This window comes from Chelonia mydas, chromosome 2 (genome assembly GCF_015237465.2).
Source record: "Chelonia mydas isolate rCheMyd1 chromosome 2, rCheMyd1.pri.v2, whole genome shotgun sequence".
Classification (NCBI taxonomy): domain Eukaryota; kingdom Metazoa; phylum Chordata; order Testudines; family Cheloniidae; genus Chelonia; species Chelonia mydas.
Window position 1 is genome coordinate 169,137,420 of NC_057850.1, and position 13,756 is coordinate 169,151,175.

The 13,756-nt window shown below is 38.4% G+C and overlaps 1 protein-coding gene across 2 annotated transcripts in view; it reads left to right on the forward strand.

The window, feature by feature from the left end:
* The window catches only part of EGFR (epidermal growth factor receptor), a 223,370-nt gene extending 211,403 nt beyond the window's left edge, over window positions 1-11,967 (forward strand). Inside the window, exons 24-28 of one of the 2 annotated variants that reach the window (XM_037889981.2) lie at window positions 159-256; window positions 1,285-1,452; window positions 1,569-1,616; window positions 1,849-1,954; window positions 3,040-11,967. In XM_037889981.2, coding sequence (XP_037745909.1) covers window positions 159-256; window positions 1,285-1,452; window positions 1,569-1,616; window positions 1,849-1,954; window positions 3,040-3,416 — 797 coding nt within the window. In that variant the 3' untranslated portion in view covers window positions 3,417-11,967. The remainder of the gene's footprint in view (window positions 1-158; window positions 257-1,284; window positions 1,453-1,568; window positions 1,617-1,848; window positions 1,955-3,039) is intronic. The other variant, XM_037889982.2, reaches the window with a different exon arrangement.
* The last annotated feature ends 1,789 nt before the right edge of the window (window positions 11,968-13,756 follow it).

A 13,756-nucleotide genomic window follows, 5' to 3' on the forward strand; every position in this document is an offset into this window, starting at 1 on the left:
AAAAGCTGATGTGACTGGATTTCTCATTGTTATGGTTTGATGTAATAGCTTCACATGTACCAAGTTCCTATCCTTTACATCTTATTTTAAAATTCTCTTCAGGTTTAATGGCTAAGATCATTTGATTTGTGCTTTTGTTTTCCATACTGTGCCTTCAGGCTGGATGATAGATGCAGACAGTCGCCCCAAGTTTCGTGAGCTGATATCAGAATTCTCCAAAATGGCTCGAGACCCTCAGCGCTATCTTGTTATACAGGTATTGATGAGAGCTTGTTTTACCAGGAAACCAAGATCTCAAACGATCACTTAGAAAGGGGGAAATAACGGCAAATATGAAATAATACACACGGTATGCTCACAGATGAGCAAGCTAAGGAGTTCAATGATTCCATGACCAAATGTCGAAAGAAACCGGACCACTTGAACATCGACAATATAGTCTCATGCTGCTACTTTCAGTTAAAGAAAACTGCAATGCTGATTGTTCTAGTCCATTTCCACGTTGTTGCAGTAAATACTTTAGCATATTACCATTTGCTTTAAAATAAAGAATAGAACAAATAATAAATATGGATATGAGGAACAGAAATGTAACTAAGAATGCCAGGTTACTTCGTCTTTCATAGAAGCAAAGAAATTCATGGGAAAAACCTGTTAGACCACTGAGTCCATTTCTCTGCCAAGGCAGGATTGTGCCCTTCAGAACATTTGCTAACATTTAATGTGGAAAGAAGAGCTACTTAGGAGTACAACAGCAGTAACAGCAGAAATCTCAAATAGCCTCTCAGTTTATGGTGGAAAAAGAAAGCACAGGAAAGCTGTTAGTGTGTGTTGTGGAATTATTGAGAGATTTCACAAAGGGAACATTCAATAACATCATAACAAGACTGAAAAATGTATTTTATTGAATTTAGATCATGCTCCCATTTAAAGTCTGATATACTGCAACCTGCCAGGGCTAGAAACACATAGTTGGGCCCATACAAACACTTTCAGGACCAGTAAATTTTTCCATGCATGTGTCCTGGTTCAGGATTATCATCATTCCTGTTTCAATCCAGAAAGGAGGTTAGATTTTGAACACTTTAAAAAACAGATACTCTAGACATAGGCCTAACCAGAAACGCCAGGTCCAGTTCCCCCCTGAATTTACATCCAGGTCTAAATTTTGCAGTGTAGGCCCATCTCCAGAACATTTGTTTTTCTCGAGAGAGAAAGCTGCTTTGCTGTAGTGCAGGCAGGAGGGTGTCCAGCAATCCGCTCTTACTGTGGTTTGGTTGACAGGGAGATGAAAGAATGCATTTGCCAAGCCCTACGGACTCCAAGTTTTATCGGACCTTGATGGAAGAGGAGGACATGGAAGACATTGTTGATGCAGACGAGTACCTCATTCCACACCAGGGATTTTTCAACAGCCCCTCCACATCCCGGACTCCCCTCTTGAGTTCATTGGTATGATATTTCATCCATGTTCACAGACCTAACAGTTTGGAATTAGTCATTTCCTACGTCAGACAATATTTTTCTCTTTTTAAAATATCTTTTTTCTCTCTTTCTCTCTTTTGAAGAGTGCTACTAGCAACAATTCAACCACAACCTGCATTGATAGAAATGGGGTAAGTACGTGTCATCAGCTAGCGTTAAAAGTATCTCATCGCTGTGTTAATGTTGTGAACTGAATTAAAGAATCAAGTCTTGATTTAGCAGAGATGGTGTCTCAATTTCATCACCAGATGTTGGCTTTCTCTTCCTCCCCACCCCTTTTTTTCCTGCACACACATTTACTTGTACACACCAGCCTCTATGAAATAGTCTGTTCTATACTCTGTTTCTTAACCTTTAACCTAGCAGGGATACCCTGTGAGGGACGACAGCTTTGTCCAGCGCTACAGTTCAGATCCAACTGGCATCTTCTTGGAAGACAGCATAGATGATGGCTTCCTGCCTGCTCCAGGTGAGTACATCTGCTAGGTATCATCTGATCCTCAAGTTCATTCATTGATCAGCAACTTGGAATGCCATTTGCTTCTCTCTTAGATCTTTGAGGTTTCTTGGTGATCTCTGGGTAATCATTTTCCTTCCCCTCCCTCAGCAAAGGAGGAGACCTTCACATCCCTTAAGATCCCCACAATTTTTCTTCACTGGTCAATAAATGGGGGCAGAGAAATTGTGCAGAATTTTTCTTTTCATTTTTTCCTAGATCTTTTCTGACAGCTTCTTGACCACATATCATCCACCATCACCACCAATCCGATTTCTACTTTTTGTTGTAGGTGCCTTATCAAGGATTTTTTCTTTTTTCTACTAATCAGACATTTCAGACAGTCTCTTCTAAGAACTCTTTAGTCCTCTTCATTGTTTTTATTGTAGAAACTCTGTTTCTTGTTGTTGCTCTTTTACTGCTTTCCAAACAGAAATATACTCAAGCAGAATGGATGGCACAATGAAATATGCAGTGTTGCTAACCGCAGTCTGACATGTACTTGTATAGTAGTTCGCTGGAACCAGAATTCATTGACTTAAAAGATTAGTAAGACTGTTACAAGGATGTTTTAATAAAATGATACTCACAATGCTTTGTCCTCAACTAGTACTGCAGTTGAGTAAGGGAGAGAGCCAGCATTGAGCATTGTATTGGGACATGGGGTCTCAGTTACTATTGGTCTTTTTTTTTTTTTTAAGGCATTTCCATTATCTTTAAGTACTTCTCCAGATATATGGTTGCCCTCAACTAAACTCCTTGGATAAGATTTCAAAACACTCCATGGGGATTTAGGGAAACACACTTCACTAAAAGCAATGGAAAATGTGTGGCTTAATTCCCTTGGCTGCTTTGAAAATCTGACTCCTGGAACCTTTGTTCAATGGAACTTCCTGCCTTTGGCTAAGTCTTGGAATCCTGAGAAAGATCCAAATGACTTGTGGGCTGATGTGGGAAAAGATTGTTTCCACATATATTAAAAATACACATCAGATCATTTAAAGGACTGCATTAGTTACATATCTTAATTTCTTTCTTTCTTTTTTTTTTAATCTCAGAATATGTCAATCAGTCAATCCCCAAAAAACCATCAGCATTTGTAGTACAGAATCCAATCTACAACAACGTCTCCCTCCCAGTAAACCCAAATCCCGCTCCAGCTTCAAGCTATCAGAATTCCCACAGCACAGCAGTGGACAACCCAGAGTATCTCAACACAAACCAGTCTCCTTTTGTCAAAACGGTTTTTGAAAGCTCCCCCTACTGGGACCAAACAGCCAATCACCAAATAAATCTGGACAATCCTGACTACCAACAGGACTACTTTCCTAAGGAAACTAAGCCTAATGGCATCTTTAAAGTTCCTGCAGCAGAAAATCCTGAATACTTAAGGGTAGCAGCACCAAAAACTGAATACATTGAAGCCTCAGCATGACCACAGAAAAATTCTCTCTTCTTGCAGTAATACAAACTAAAATCCAGATGAACAACTTGGCTGCTGCAGGATCAAGCTATGAACTGACAGAAGAGTAATCACAATTCACTGACAGACACGCTTTTCCTTTCAAGCTGGTGGGCTGAATTCACCAAGCTGATTTTACTATATATTTTGGGCTTTTCCTTGCCCATCCACATACATAACTTAGGCACATACCATACACATGCATGCATGTTGGACTACAGCAAGAACTTCCTGCAGATAAGAAATTGCAGATGCATTCCTTCTGTTTTCAAATGGTAGCATTATAAAAACCAATTTGGAATTAACTGTAAGAATTCCTTTCTACAATGCCTATTTTTATAAACATTTCTAATGGAATTTTTGGATCTTTTACAAGATGAGACACTTGCTTGTTGTACTGTTGTGTGACTCTCGGATCACGAGGGGAAAAAAAAAAGCAATACATTATTAAATCCCTTTCAAACTCTTGAAAGTTGGATAGCTGTTCCAAATTATTGGATCTTAAATATTGACTTCATTTACTGTACTGGTACAAACAGGAAAAAAATGAGTCAGAGAGAAGTGTGGAGATTCTGCTGATGAAGTGGTTTTTAAAATGGAACAGGTTTGGTGAAATTTTATAACCCACAGTGTATTTAGCACAAGGACTGGATGGCAGCACACATTACTTTACTGACCACTACTCTTGGAGTCCAGCAGGAAGAACTCAGCATACAGAAGAGTTGTTTGTAAATGTTTATAAAGTACTCACAAGTCTGTTTTCTGTATGTTGAATGCAAGCCTTTCTTTTTTCCATTCCATTGGTTAGCTGTAGATTTGTCAAATTACATTTTTAACAAAATTTTTAAAGATGTTGCTATGACTGAAAAATGAAGTGTCAATTCCCTTTGTCTCAATCGCATTTGGACAAACTTTCCCTAAAGGGCAAGGAAATGCAAAAGGTGTTAATTGGGTTATTTGTGAGAGCTGGTGATCCGAATGCAACTGCACAAAATTAAACTTGGCTAAGACAAAAATGCAAAAAATGCAACCAAAGGAAATGAGATTGTTTTTGTTTTGTTTTTTTAAGTAGCTCAGTAAAAAAAAATTTTTTTCCTGTATAAAAATTGCAAAGAAAAGGGGGGGAAATACACCACTATACTCTGTTAAACTTGTGGCAGAATATTGCCAATTGCTGTATCACTGTGCAGGAATCTGTTGTCTCTTACATGACTACAGCTGCTGTGTTAGGGTGGTCTTCTTTTATGCTAGGTACAAAGAAAATACAGTAATAATGCATCAAAGAGGAAAAAGAATAGTCTGAAGTGTTTGAATGCAATTGCTTAGTTTACTCTTCTGAAATTGGGGGCTGGGAATGCCACAGGCCTCTTTGAAGTCCAAGCCTGGTCGTCTAATTGTCACAGTGGAATAATCCAAATCAATATTTGGTTTAATAATAAATATACAATATATCTATTGTATATAAAACCATTGTAGCACAAAAAGTTAGAGATTGGTTCTCTTTAAGTTGTGTGTAGTTTTTAAAACTCCTGAAGTTCTTTTAATACCTTTTGATAACATTTTTGCTGTCTTCTTTGAAAGGAGTAGCAAAAAAATAGTTAAAGCATTGATTCAAAGAGTAATAGTAATATGGAGCCATCCCTCCACTGCCTTGATGGAAAGAATATTTTAGCCAAATAGTTGTATCTGAAGCCAGATGTGAATCAAGCAATTTGCATGCTAAGATCCATAATTAATAGTTAATCATTGGAAAATTACTTGAGATGACATAAAAACTATAACAGAAAATATGTAATATTTATACTTGAGACATCAATGCAACCTATAGCATCAGGGAATGGTCAAATTTCACTCCTCCTCCACTATGTTTGGAATACCTCAATGTAAATTCCAGCTGAAATATTGCATTTGTATCCAGATCAGGACCAAAGCCCTTAAAATGTTGTCATGGCAGGTTTGTTTGAGGAGGGGAAATGAAGACTGGCAGTGTAAAATATCTCCTGTTAGATCAATGCAATGCAGGCTGCCATTGAAAACCAGGACACGTATAATAATGTGTCGCTAACAGTACAGAGTCTAGAGCCGGAGAGCAAATTTGATCAAAACACATTTATTGTCATCCACTTTGGGCACATCTCACTCACAATGATTGGAGCCCAGCCGCAGCCTTACAGAGAATAGGTAACAACTTGTATTATTTCCTTGTAGTTAAAACATTGAAAAAAATTCTGCTCTCAAGTACAGTTTACCCCAGATCTACACTGGTGTACCTGAGAGCAAAATGTTGTCCCAATGCCATGTTCAAAATGTGCCAGACACACACACGCTCACATCGACACACACTGTCATTTTAACAATCTTTTTTTTATTTTTTTTCCCCATTAACAAACTCACAAGGGGATTGTATGTTTGTCAAACGACTTTTTAACAGAAATCATGGATAGTTTACTACTCAAAGCAATACAGTACGGTACAATACTACATCTTTTCCTACAGCCTTTCCAACGCCATTCCCAAAATGATTCAGTAACATTTTTAGCTTTAAAAATGGTTATTTAAAAAAAAAAAAAAAGTAGCGCTAAGTTACCAGCATTATGTAGCATGGAAACTATTTAATATAGATTAACCTCTCTACATTTTTTAAATGGTTCCTGGAGGACTTTGTAACATGACCACCATGAAAGCCAATGAGAGTCATGCAGCTATATTCTTTAAGAGTGTTTAAGAAATCTAAGGTTGAGTTCTCTTTTTTTTTTAATTTATTTGTTTAATGGAAAACATAGCAGAGAGAATATAGGAGCCAGCTTCTGATGCAAGATTGTCTGTAATTTATGACCTATCCTAATTTATGTGGTACAGACTCTAGGTTTATGAACTAACAATATTTTTAAATCTGATAAATGTGTCATGATTTCCTAATAAGCAGCCCTAAGTTATTCAAAGACCAACAGAAATAAAGAGCAGTGAGCATATTAGCATATCAGCTCAGCTTCATTGTAGCAAACCACTTCAGTGCTATTTAAAATAAGTAAATGTGTGGTTTAAATTATCTGATTATTTTTTTTCTGGGGCACATGAATTGTGCAGCAGCAAAGATTCCACTTTGTATTGTAGAAATCTAAACGAATCAATGGGAGTTATGCGGCACTTTCACCTTGTGGAATCCCGATAAACTGCTGTTATACTGAATCCAGGACTAAAACCCTTCTTCTGCATCTCAGGCCATTTAGTCAGGCCTCTCTATAGCTGAGATGAAGGTGAACCATCTCAGCCGATAGCAGTCTAAAGTCCCTTATCCTTTCTGTGGGAAAGTCACTAAAGGGCAACAGTGAGCATATGCGCTTGTACACAGGCATAAAGGCAATGATAAACTATACTTCAAGATCTCCTGCAGATCACCTCCCCTAGTGTGCTAGATTTCAGAGTAAATTGTACAGTTTCATATGATTATCAAACAGCAGCGTGTCACCACTCAGTGATCTACAATAAAACAATCAAACAAACCTAAGTGGCCAGTGAAGTATCACAAAGCCCACATAGCTTTATTTGTCCATAACCAGTTTGCTAGAAGATTTATGAATCTAGCCCTAGGATCCAACTGATATGAAACAGACTGTAGGTATAATTGAGCAATCTTTCACTGGTACCCAAGTTGCTCACTTGTTTTTGTCAAATGAGGGCATTAGTTGCTGTGTTGGAATGGGATTTCATGATTATTGTATTATAGAGAAGGTCTGTAGAACAAGAAAAGGTTTTTAATTATATTTAAAGTGTGATTCCAGATGTACTGCTATATAAAATATTGCAACATTAGAGTAGAACCTAATTATAACGTAGACTATATCATTTTTTTTTTTTGCATTTTTCCTGGGCATTCAGAGTGGTCTCCATTATAAAGTGATCAGAGCTCCTCCAGTTTAAAACTAGGAGAGTAGCTGAAGGAGAATGTTCTTGCAATATCTGAGCAAAACACAGATTCTAATTTTGAGCAGTTTGTAAGGAAATTAAAATTGCAAGCTGATTAATAAGAAGGCAGCACCAATTATGCCATTATGATTAAGAGTCTGTCGTCAGGTCCATTATAAACGAGTTTCCCTAAATACTAATACATGATAGACCAGAACCATTTTAAAGGGTGCTCTATCAGGAGTTGTGGGCATAAAATGTCTCTTTAAAAAAATATGCCTGAATAGAGGGAGACCTGCCAGACCACACCAGCTTTTAAAGGCTCATAGACTCTCACATGGGAGGGAGTTTTAAAATACTGCCTCTAATTTCTCGCATAAAGAGGAATGACACTGAACAGCATCGTGTGTACTTACCATACCACAATCACTAGCTTGGCAACTAATATGAAACTAATGTTAAACTGCTATTTTTAAACACCACATTTCAACATCATAAAGGTAAACTGCAAAATACCAGGAAATTCAAGGTTTAAGTCAGAATTTTCAAGTTCATTTGCTGTTTTTCAGTGTTCTGTGTACAGTGCAGTGTACTATAGCACACTTGGTTGTAAATTGTTTTGCACTGGGAAGGAGTTGGCTTGGGAAAGTCTGAAAATGTTTCAATATATCGTAAGAAGTAAATTTTCTGCAGGGTCCCATGCCCTTGTCTCACTTCCAAGTGAAGTGAAATAACCTGATGAATTTCTTTGGTCAGACTACTTTGGACTACATGGCGCTCCTCACGTTTTTTTAATCTTTAAAGTTGATTTGCTGCTCCTTCCTATTCCATTCAGCTGATCTTTAGGGCCCTGAAGTGATAGATAGCGTTGCATTTCCTCTGAAAAGGAAACAGGCCTGCATGGGATGGGGTGGCTGTAGGCAGAATTATATAGAGGGGCCATAGCCAGGGAATCTACACACAATACAGATCCACTGGCCCAAAATTTTCTTACAGGGGAAGCCATAGCAGTCATTGCTTACTACTTCAGCTCAGGATGATAGCAGCAATTGAGTGGCTAAGCAGGTGCCCAATGCCCTACCTGCTGATTGGGAGGAAAATCCCCTCAACTTCCACATAAGTCGGGGGGAGAGGGGGGCGGGTTGTGTTTTTTTGTGTTGGTGCAAAACCCATTTACTCAGGCTTTGTGCTACAAATGTGAATTTTATCCTATGCATAGAAGATCAAGTATGTGTATTCCGGATCCAATTTAACAGGACCACAGCACTCCAAATGATTCAAGCACTTCACATAGAAGTGCGTGAGGTGTCCTCCGTCTGTTTGGTAATGAATAACTGAATGTCAATAAGACACTTTGCATTTCCTGACAAGCATTCATTTTTCAGGTTAGAAGTTTAACCTCACCTATAGCACACAAGCCACTACCTCTTCACTGTCCGCTGGTAAAATTGCCCTAGTCTCTTTTTTTTTTTTTTTTCTTTTTAAACACATTTCTCTGTGAGAAAACACTTTCGTCAGGACTAAGTGAGAAAATGTATCTGTTTGTATTCCCCTTCCTGAAGAAAATGTATAGTAATGAAATTTTAAACTCTGTATAGTTATACTGCCAAGCGGGACCCTTCACCAGAGTGCTTTGGTAATGTTGTTGTTAAATCACCACTAAACCGGATTTTTATATTGAAATCCCATTTTTTTAGCTTTGCTTTCCCAGTGAGTTTTGTTTCTTCTCTGCTCTAACATATGCCTTTTAAAAGTCTTTTTAAAAAAAAAGGAAAAAGGAAAAAAAGTATTTATATAAAAGAAAAACAAGACCCCTTTACGTAGCTTTTTAAATGGGTTGCATTAGGACCAAAGAGAATGCATCTTATTTTCTTGCTTTAAAGTAATTAATCAAAATGCCAATTGATCATCACTTCCACAGCTTTTTATTGGGGAGGGAATCGCTGCCCCCTAATCCTGCAAAAGGATCTGCACTGAGCCCCACTGACGTCAATGGGGCTTTTCATGAGAACAAGCATCTGCTGTGCACAGTGATTCAACTGGAGCCATGCATAGCACGTGGGCCAAATCTGATGTCTTTATTCAATTATGACTCATGGTCTGCTCAGTCAAAACACTCGTTAAATTAAGGGGACTTTGGGCCAAATAGGGACTGACTGAAAACTGAACAAGGACTTCAAGTTTTGGATCAGTGTCAGGAAAAAAAAATTGAGTGGCAAATACTGAAGTGATTGGATCCCTGCTTTTCATCTGGGGAAGGTTGTAGCAAGCACGTTTCTGATTACATTATTTCTTTCAATATGGGGTGTGAACTGAGAGCGTGAAATTTTCATGACACACTTTTGTCTCCCTGCCATACATTCTGCCTGCTTTGGAAACTTGCACAGGTTTCCAGGGCACCGGTATGTCCTTAAACGTATGGATTGGGAATTATGGTTCTAATTTCCAATTAATGTTAATGGGAATTAAGGTGACTTTGAGAGAAGGATGTAATATTCTTAGGGTATTCAGGTAGGAGTGAATGCATAGCAAACATTCAGTAGTGTCAAAGTCAAAGAAAGGGATTCTTTAAGAACGAATGAAACAATCTGGAACATTGCTGTCAGAAACCACATGATGCATTGAGCCAAACCCTGATCCCAACAAAGTCAGTGGCAAAATGCCTGAAGCCAGGATTTTGGTCCTTTATGTTCTGCTATATATATACAAATATATATATGTGGCCCACACCTCATTGTTACCTCAGAGTAATTCATCCTCCTTACGAACAAGCTGAAAAATCAAAAACCCCAGCCCTGAACCTAACCAATAGCTTTATGGGGATTTGTCCATACGTAGGTGATACGGTACATGTTCTTAGCCCTCCCAGTGGTCCTGGAGCTTTTTTCCAAAACATCCTTCTAATATCTTAGAATCTATGTGAAGGTTGGGGGTTTTGAAAAGCCATTGTTGGCCAAATTCTGCTTCTACTCTGGTCACTGGGAGTTTCATCATTGATTTCAGTGGGAGCAGAGTGAGGCTAATATTGAGTGCTTTTGAAAATCCCTCTCATTATGCATAGGGATCCAATGGATCTGGTGCCCATTTTAGGCTGCTTTGTAATGATGCAATCAACTGGGAGTAATGTCTTGGTTATAGTAAACTATCAAGCAATATATCCATATAGAGAGTACCTTTTAGCATTGTAAAGTTAACTATGAAAGCACTATTTGTACAAATAAGAAATGCTGTCTTTTATACAGTTTAATGATTTATACTATTGATCAAAGATTGTTTGTATATTGAGTGATAAAAATAAGGTGTATATTATTCTTGTTTTTAATTTTTGGAGAACATTTATTGTAATATACTGTATCATCTTTGGGGGGGAATAAGTCAGGTTGGCTGGTTTGTAGGGTTAATAGTCATGGAAGTGCTAATGTTAAAAGTCTTTTATTGAGAGATTTTGAAAAGGTATCACTATGGGGATTTAACCAGAGCTTACTGATCTTAATAATGAGGCACCTTTCCTCTCTCTAGCACATTTACGATACCCTCATGCTCAGTGTTCACTCTTTGAGTTTCATAGTGCAGTATGATACAACAAACAGTTTTGGCCATTGCAGCTGTTGTTTACCAAGGTGCTAGGGAAATGCACTCTTTGAAATGCACAGCAATGTCTCTCCTTAATTTTTACCACAAATATAGCAATCAAAGCAAAATCAAAGCAAACCCTCAAGCTCAAATCCACGGGATATTTTGCTTTTGAGGCCCATGCTATTGCCCATTTATAAACTGTATGCTATTAAAAAAAAAAAAAGTCCCTTCTTAAGTTTCTCGCTCCACCAGCATTAACAGAGCAAGAATCCATGATAAGGAGGTATAGATACATAACATAAAACTAAACTAAAAACCCACGAAAGACTTCAGTAGGTAAGGGGGGGAAATAACACCACAAAAATGCCTGGAAAAATAAATAAATCAGACTTATAACCCCCCGACTCAAGGCAACAGAGTAAATAATCCTATGAAAAAAGCAAACAATGAAATCTAGTTTTAATACATTATAGGAAAGAGTTTCTCAGACGAACAACATGGGAGCATGAATGAGTAGGGTTGCAGAGAAGGGGAAACCATATCAGTGGGGGTCATACCAATGTAGGGTATTAACCCAAATGGTGGAACTCCCCGTTGAATTAAATGGGAGTTGCATACAAGGGTCAAGGGAATCACATAGTCCTAAATGTAATGGAGATTTCTATGGGGTATGTAGAAGGGAGAGAAAAGTTAGCCTAGGCTTCCTCTAGGAGAAAAATATATTGTGTAGCTGAGATGGTAAAAGGTCAGAGGAGTTGGAACTGGATACATGAAGCACAAGATCAGCCTGGATAAGTCCCCATTATACTTATTTGTAAATTAGTAATTTTTTTCTTTAAAGATGAACTTCGTACACAGAGAAAAAGCCATTCCAGCACCTTTCGCCCAGCCCCTTCCATTACATAAGCTGTATGCTGAACCACCTTGACTTATTTTATGCAGAAAATTATGTAGTCTTAAAATTCATATAACTGGTTCTCAGAAATGTCTAGTGTATATTAATGCATGATCTTTTTATTTTAATAAAGGTAATGAAATATGACTTTGCTATTTTGTAGTATTTTGTTCTTTCTAGAGATTAGTAGAGCCCTGCAAATCTGCAGATATCTGCAAACCATGTTTGTGGATTGGCTGCAGATGCTCATCTCTAGAGCCCTGCATGGATACAAAATTTGTAAGTCCAGCCTGGGGGAGGTTTCCCTCCCAGGTTATAATAATGCTTTGCACTTCTATAGCACCTTTCATACAAGGATCACCACACAATTTACAAACACTAATTTGCAGTACTGTAATAGCCATGTTGGTCCTAGGGTATCAGAGAGACAAAGTGGGTGAGGACATGTCTTTTATTGGACCAACTTCTCTGGGTGAAAGACACAGAGCTCTTCTTCAGGTCACTTCAATAAAGTGTTCTGTGTGAGCTCAAAAACTTCTCTCTTTCACCAACAGAAGTTGGTCCAACAAAAGATATTACCTCACCCACCTTGTCTCTCTAAACACTAATTTAGGCTCACAACTTCCCTATAAGGCAGAAAATAGCATTATTATCCAAGAGGGAAAACCCAGGCACAGAGAAGTTTCATAATTTGCCTGAAATCCAACAGAAAGACTATAGGAAAGCTGGGAACACAACCCAGAGCCAAGATCTTCGAAAACAGAAGCCTAAAGTTAGGCTCCAATCCATAATAGTGCAACTAAATAAAAGGCCTGATACTCAAATGTTCTGAGCACCCATAGGTTTCTACTGACCTCAGTGATAGCAACATCGATGACAGTCTAAAGAGTGATATGAGCACTCCCTTTATTGTAAGGGGATCAGAGGGTCTGATTTATGAAGAGAGGGCAAAGGAAGTTAATATGTAAAGGTGGCAAAGGGGTATGTGACTGAGTTACAAATACTTGAGAATAAAAATATAAAAGGAGAGGGTTTGTTTATGGCCACAGAAGGATATGTCTACACTTTGAGTGGGGTGTGTAATTCCCAGCTCAAGAAGTCATACCTGTGCTAGCTCTAATCAAGCTAGCGTGCTAAAAATAGAGCATAACCATGGGGGGGAGGGGAGACGGCGAGCGGAGGGTGGGGCTAGCTGCCCCGAGTATGTGCCCAGCATCCCAGAGTAATGACTGAAATGAAACAAGGGAAAATTGAAGTTGGCTTATAGGAAAATATTTCTGAAAGTTAATGGTTCTGTTAGAAAATATGAATTTGTAAAGGGAGGCCACTGAGGGAACCCTACAAAGTTCAAAGCAGACCTGATAAAACACTGGCCAATAGTATAGAGGCCGATCCAGCACTTGGTCACCCTACGTGATCCCAATAGCCTGTTCCAACTTTGGGCCCAAGCTATTGTAGAGCTGTGACTTTGCCTTCTGTATTATTTTAAGCTTGCTTTAAGTCGAATGACACCACTGGCATATAATACTGATTGGTGTGTAGTGCTGCTTAAGCTGAAACACAAAAGGGCAAGTAGGCAATTCCTATGATTGGGTTATTAGGCTCTGCTATGATTAAAGACCTATTATATTAGCATAAGGCCTTGTGCAGATAGTCCTGCTAAAGGCTGGTTTTAGCTAAAAGGATTGCAGGCCCCAAAAGCTAACTCTAGATCATAAATTCTGCACTTTCAGTCTGAGACACAAACGAGGGATCACAAAGGATACAGTGCACTGCAGGATTCTCTGGGGATGGCTTTAGCAAGCTGGTAACTAGGCAGTTAGACTGCAATAAAATATAGGCATTAAGACATAAGTGATGTAGGTTATTAATATGAATAAGTATAGGTGTGATTATGGAGACCTGGAATGCCACATATGGATGATAGGCAAGTAGC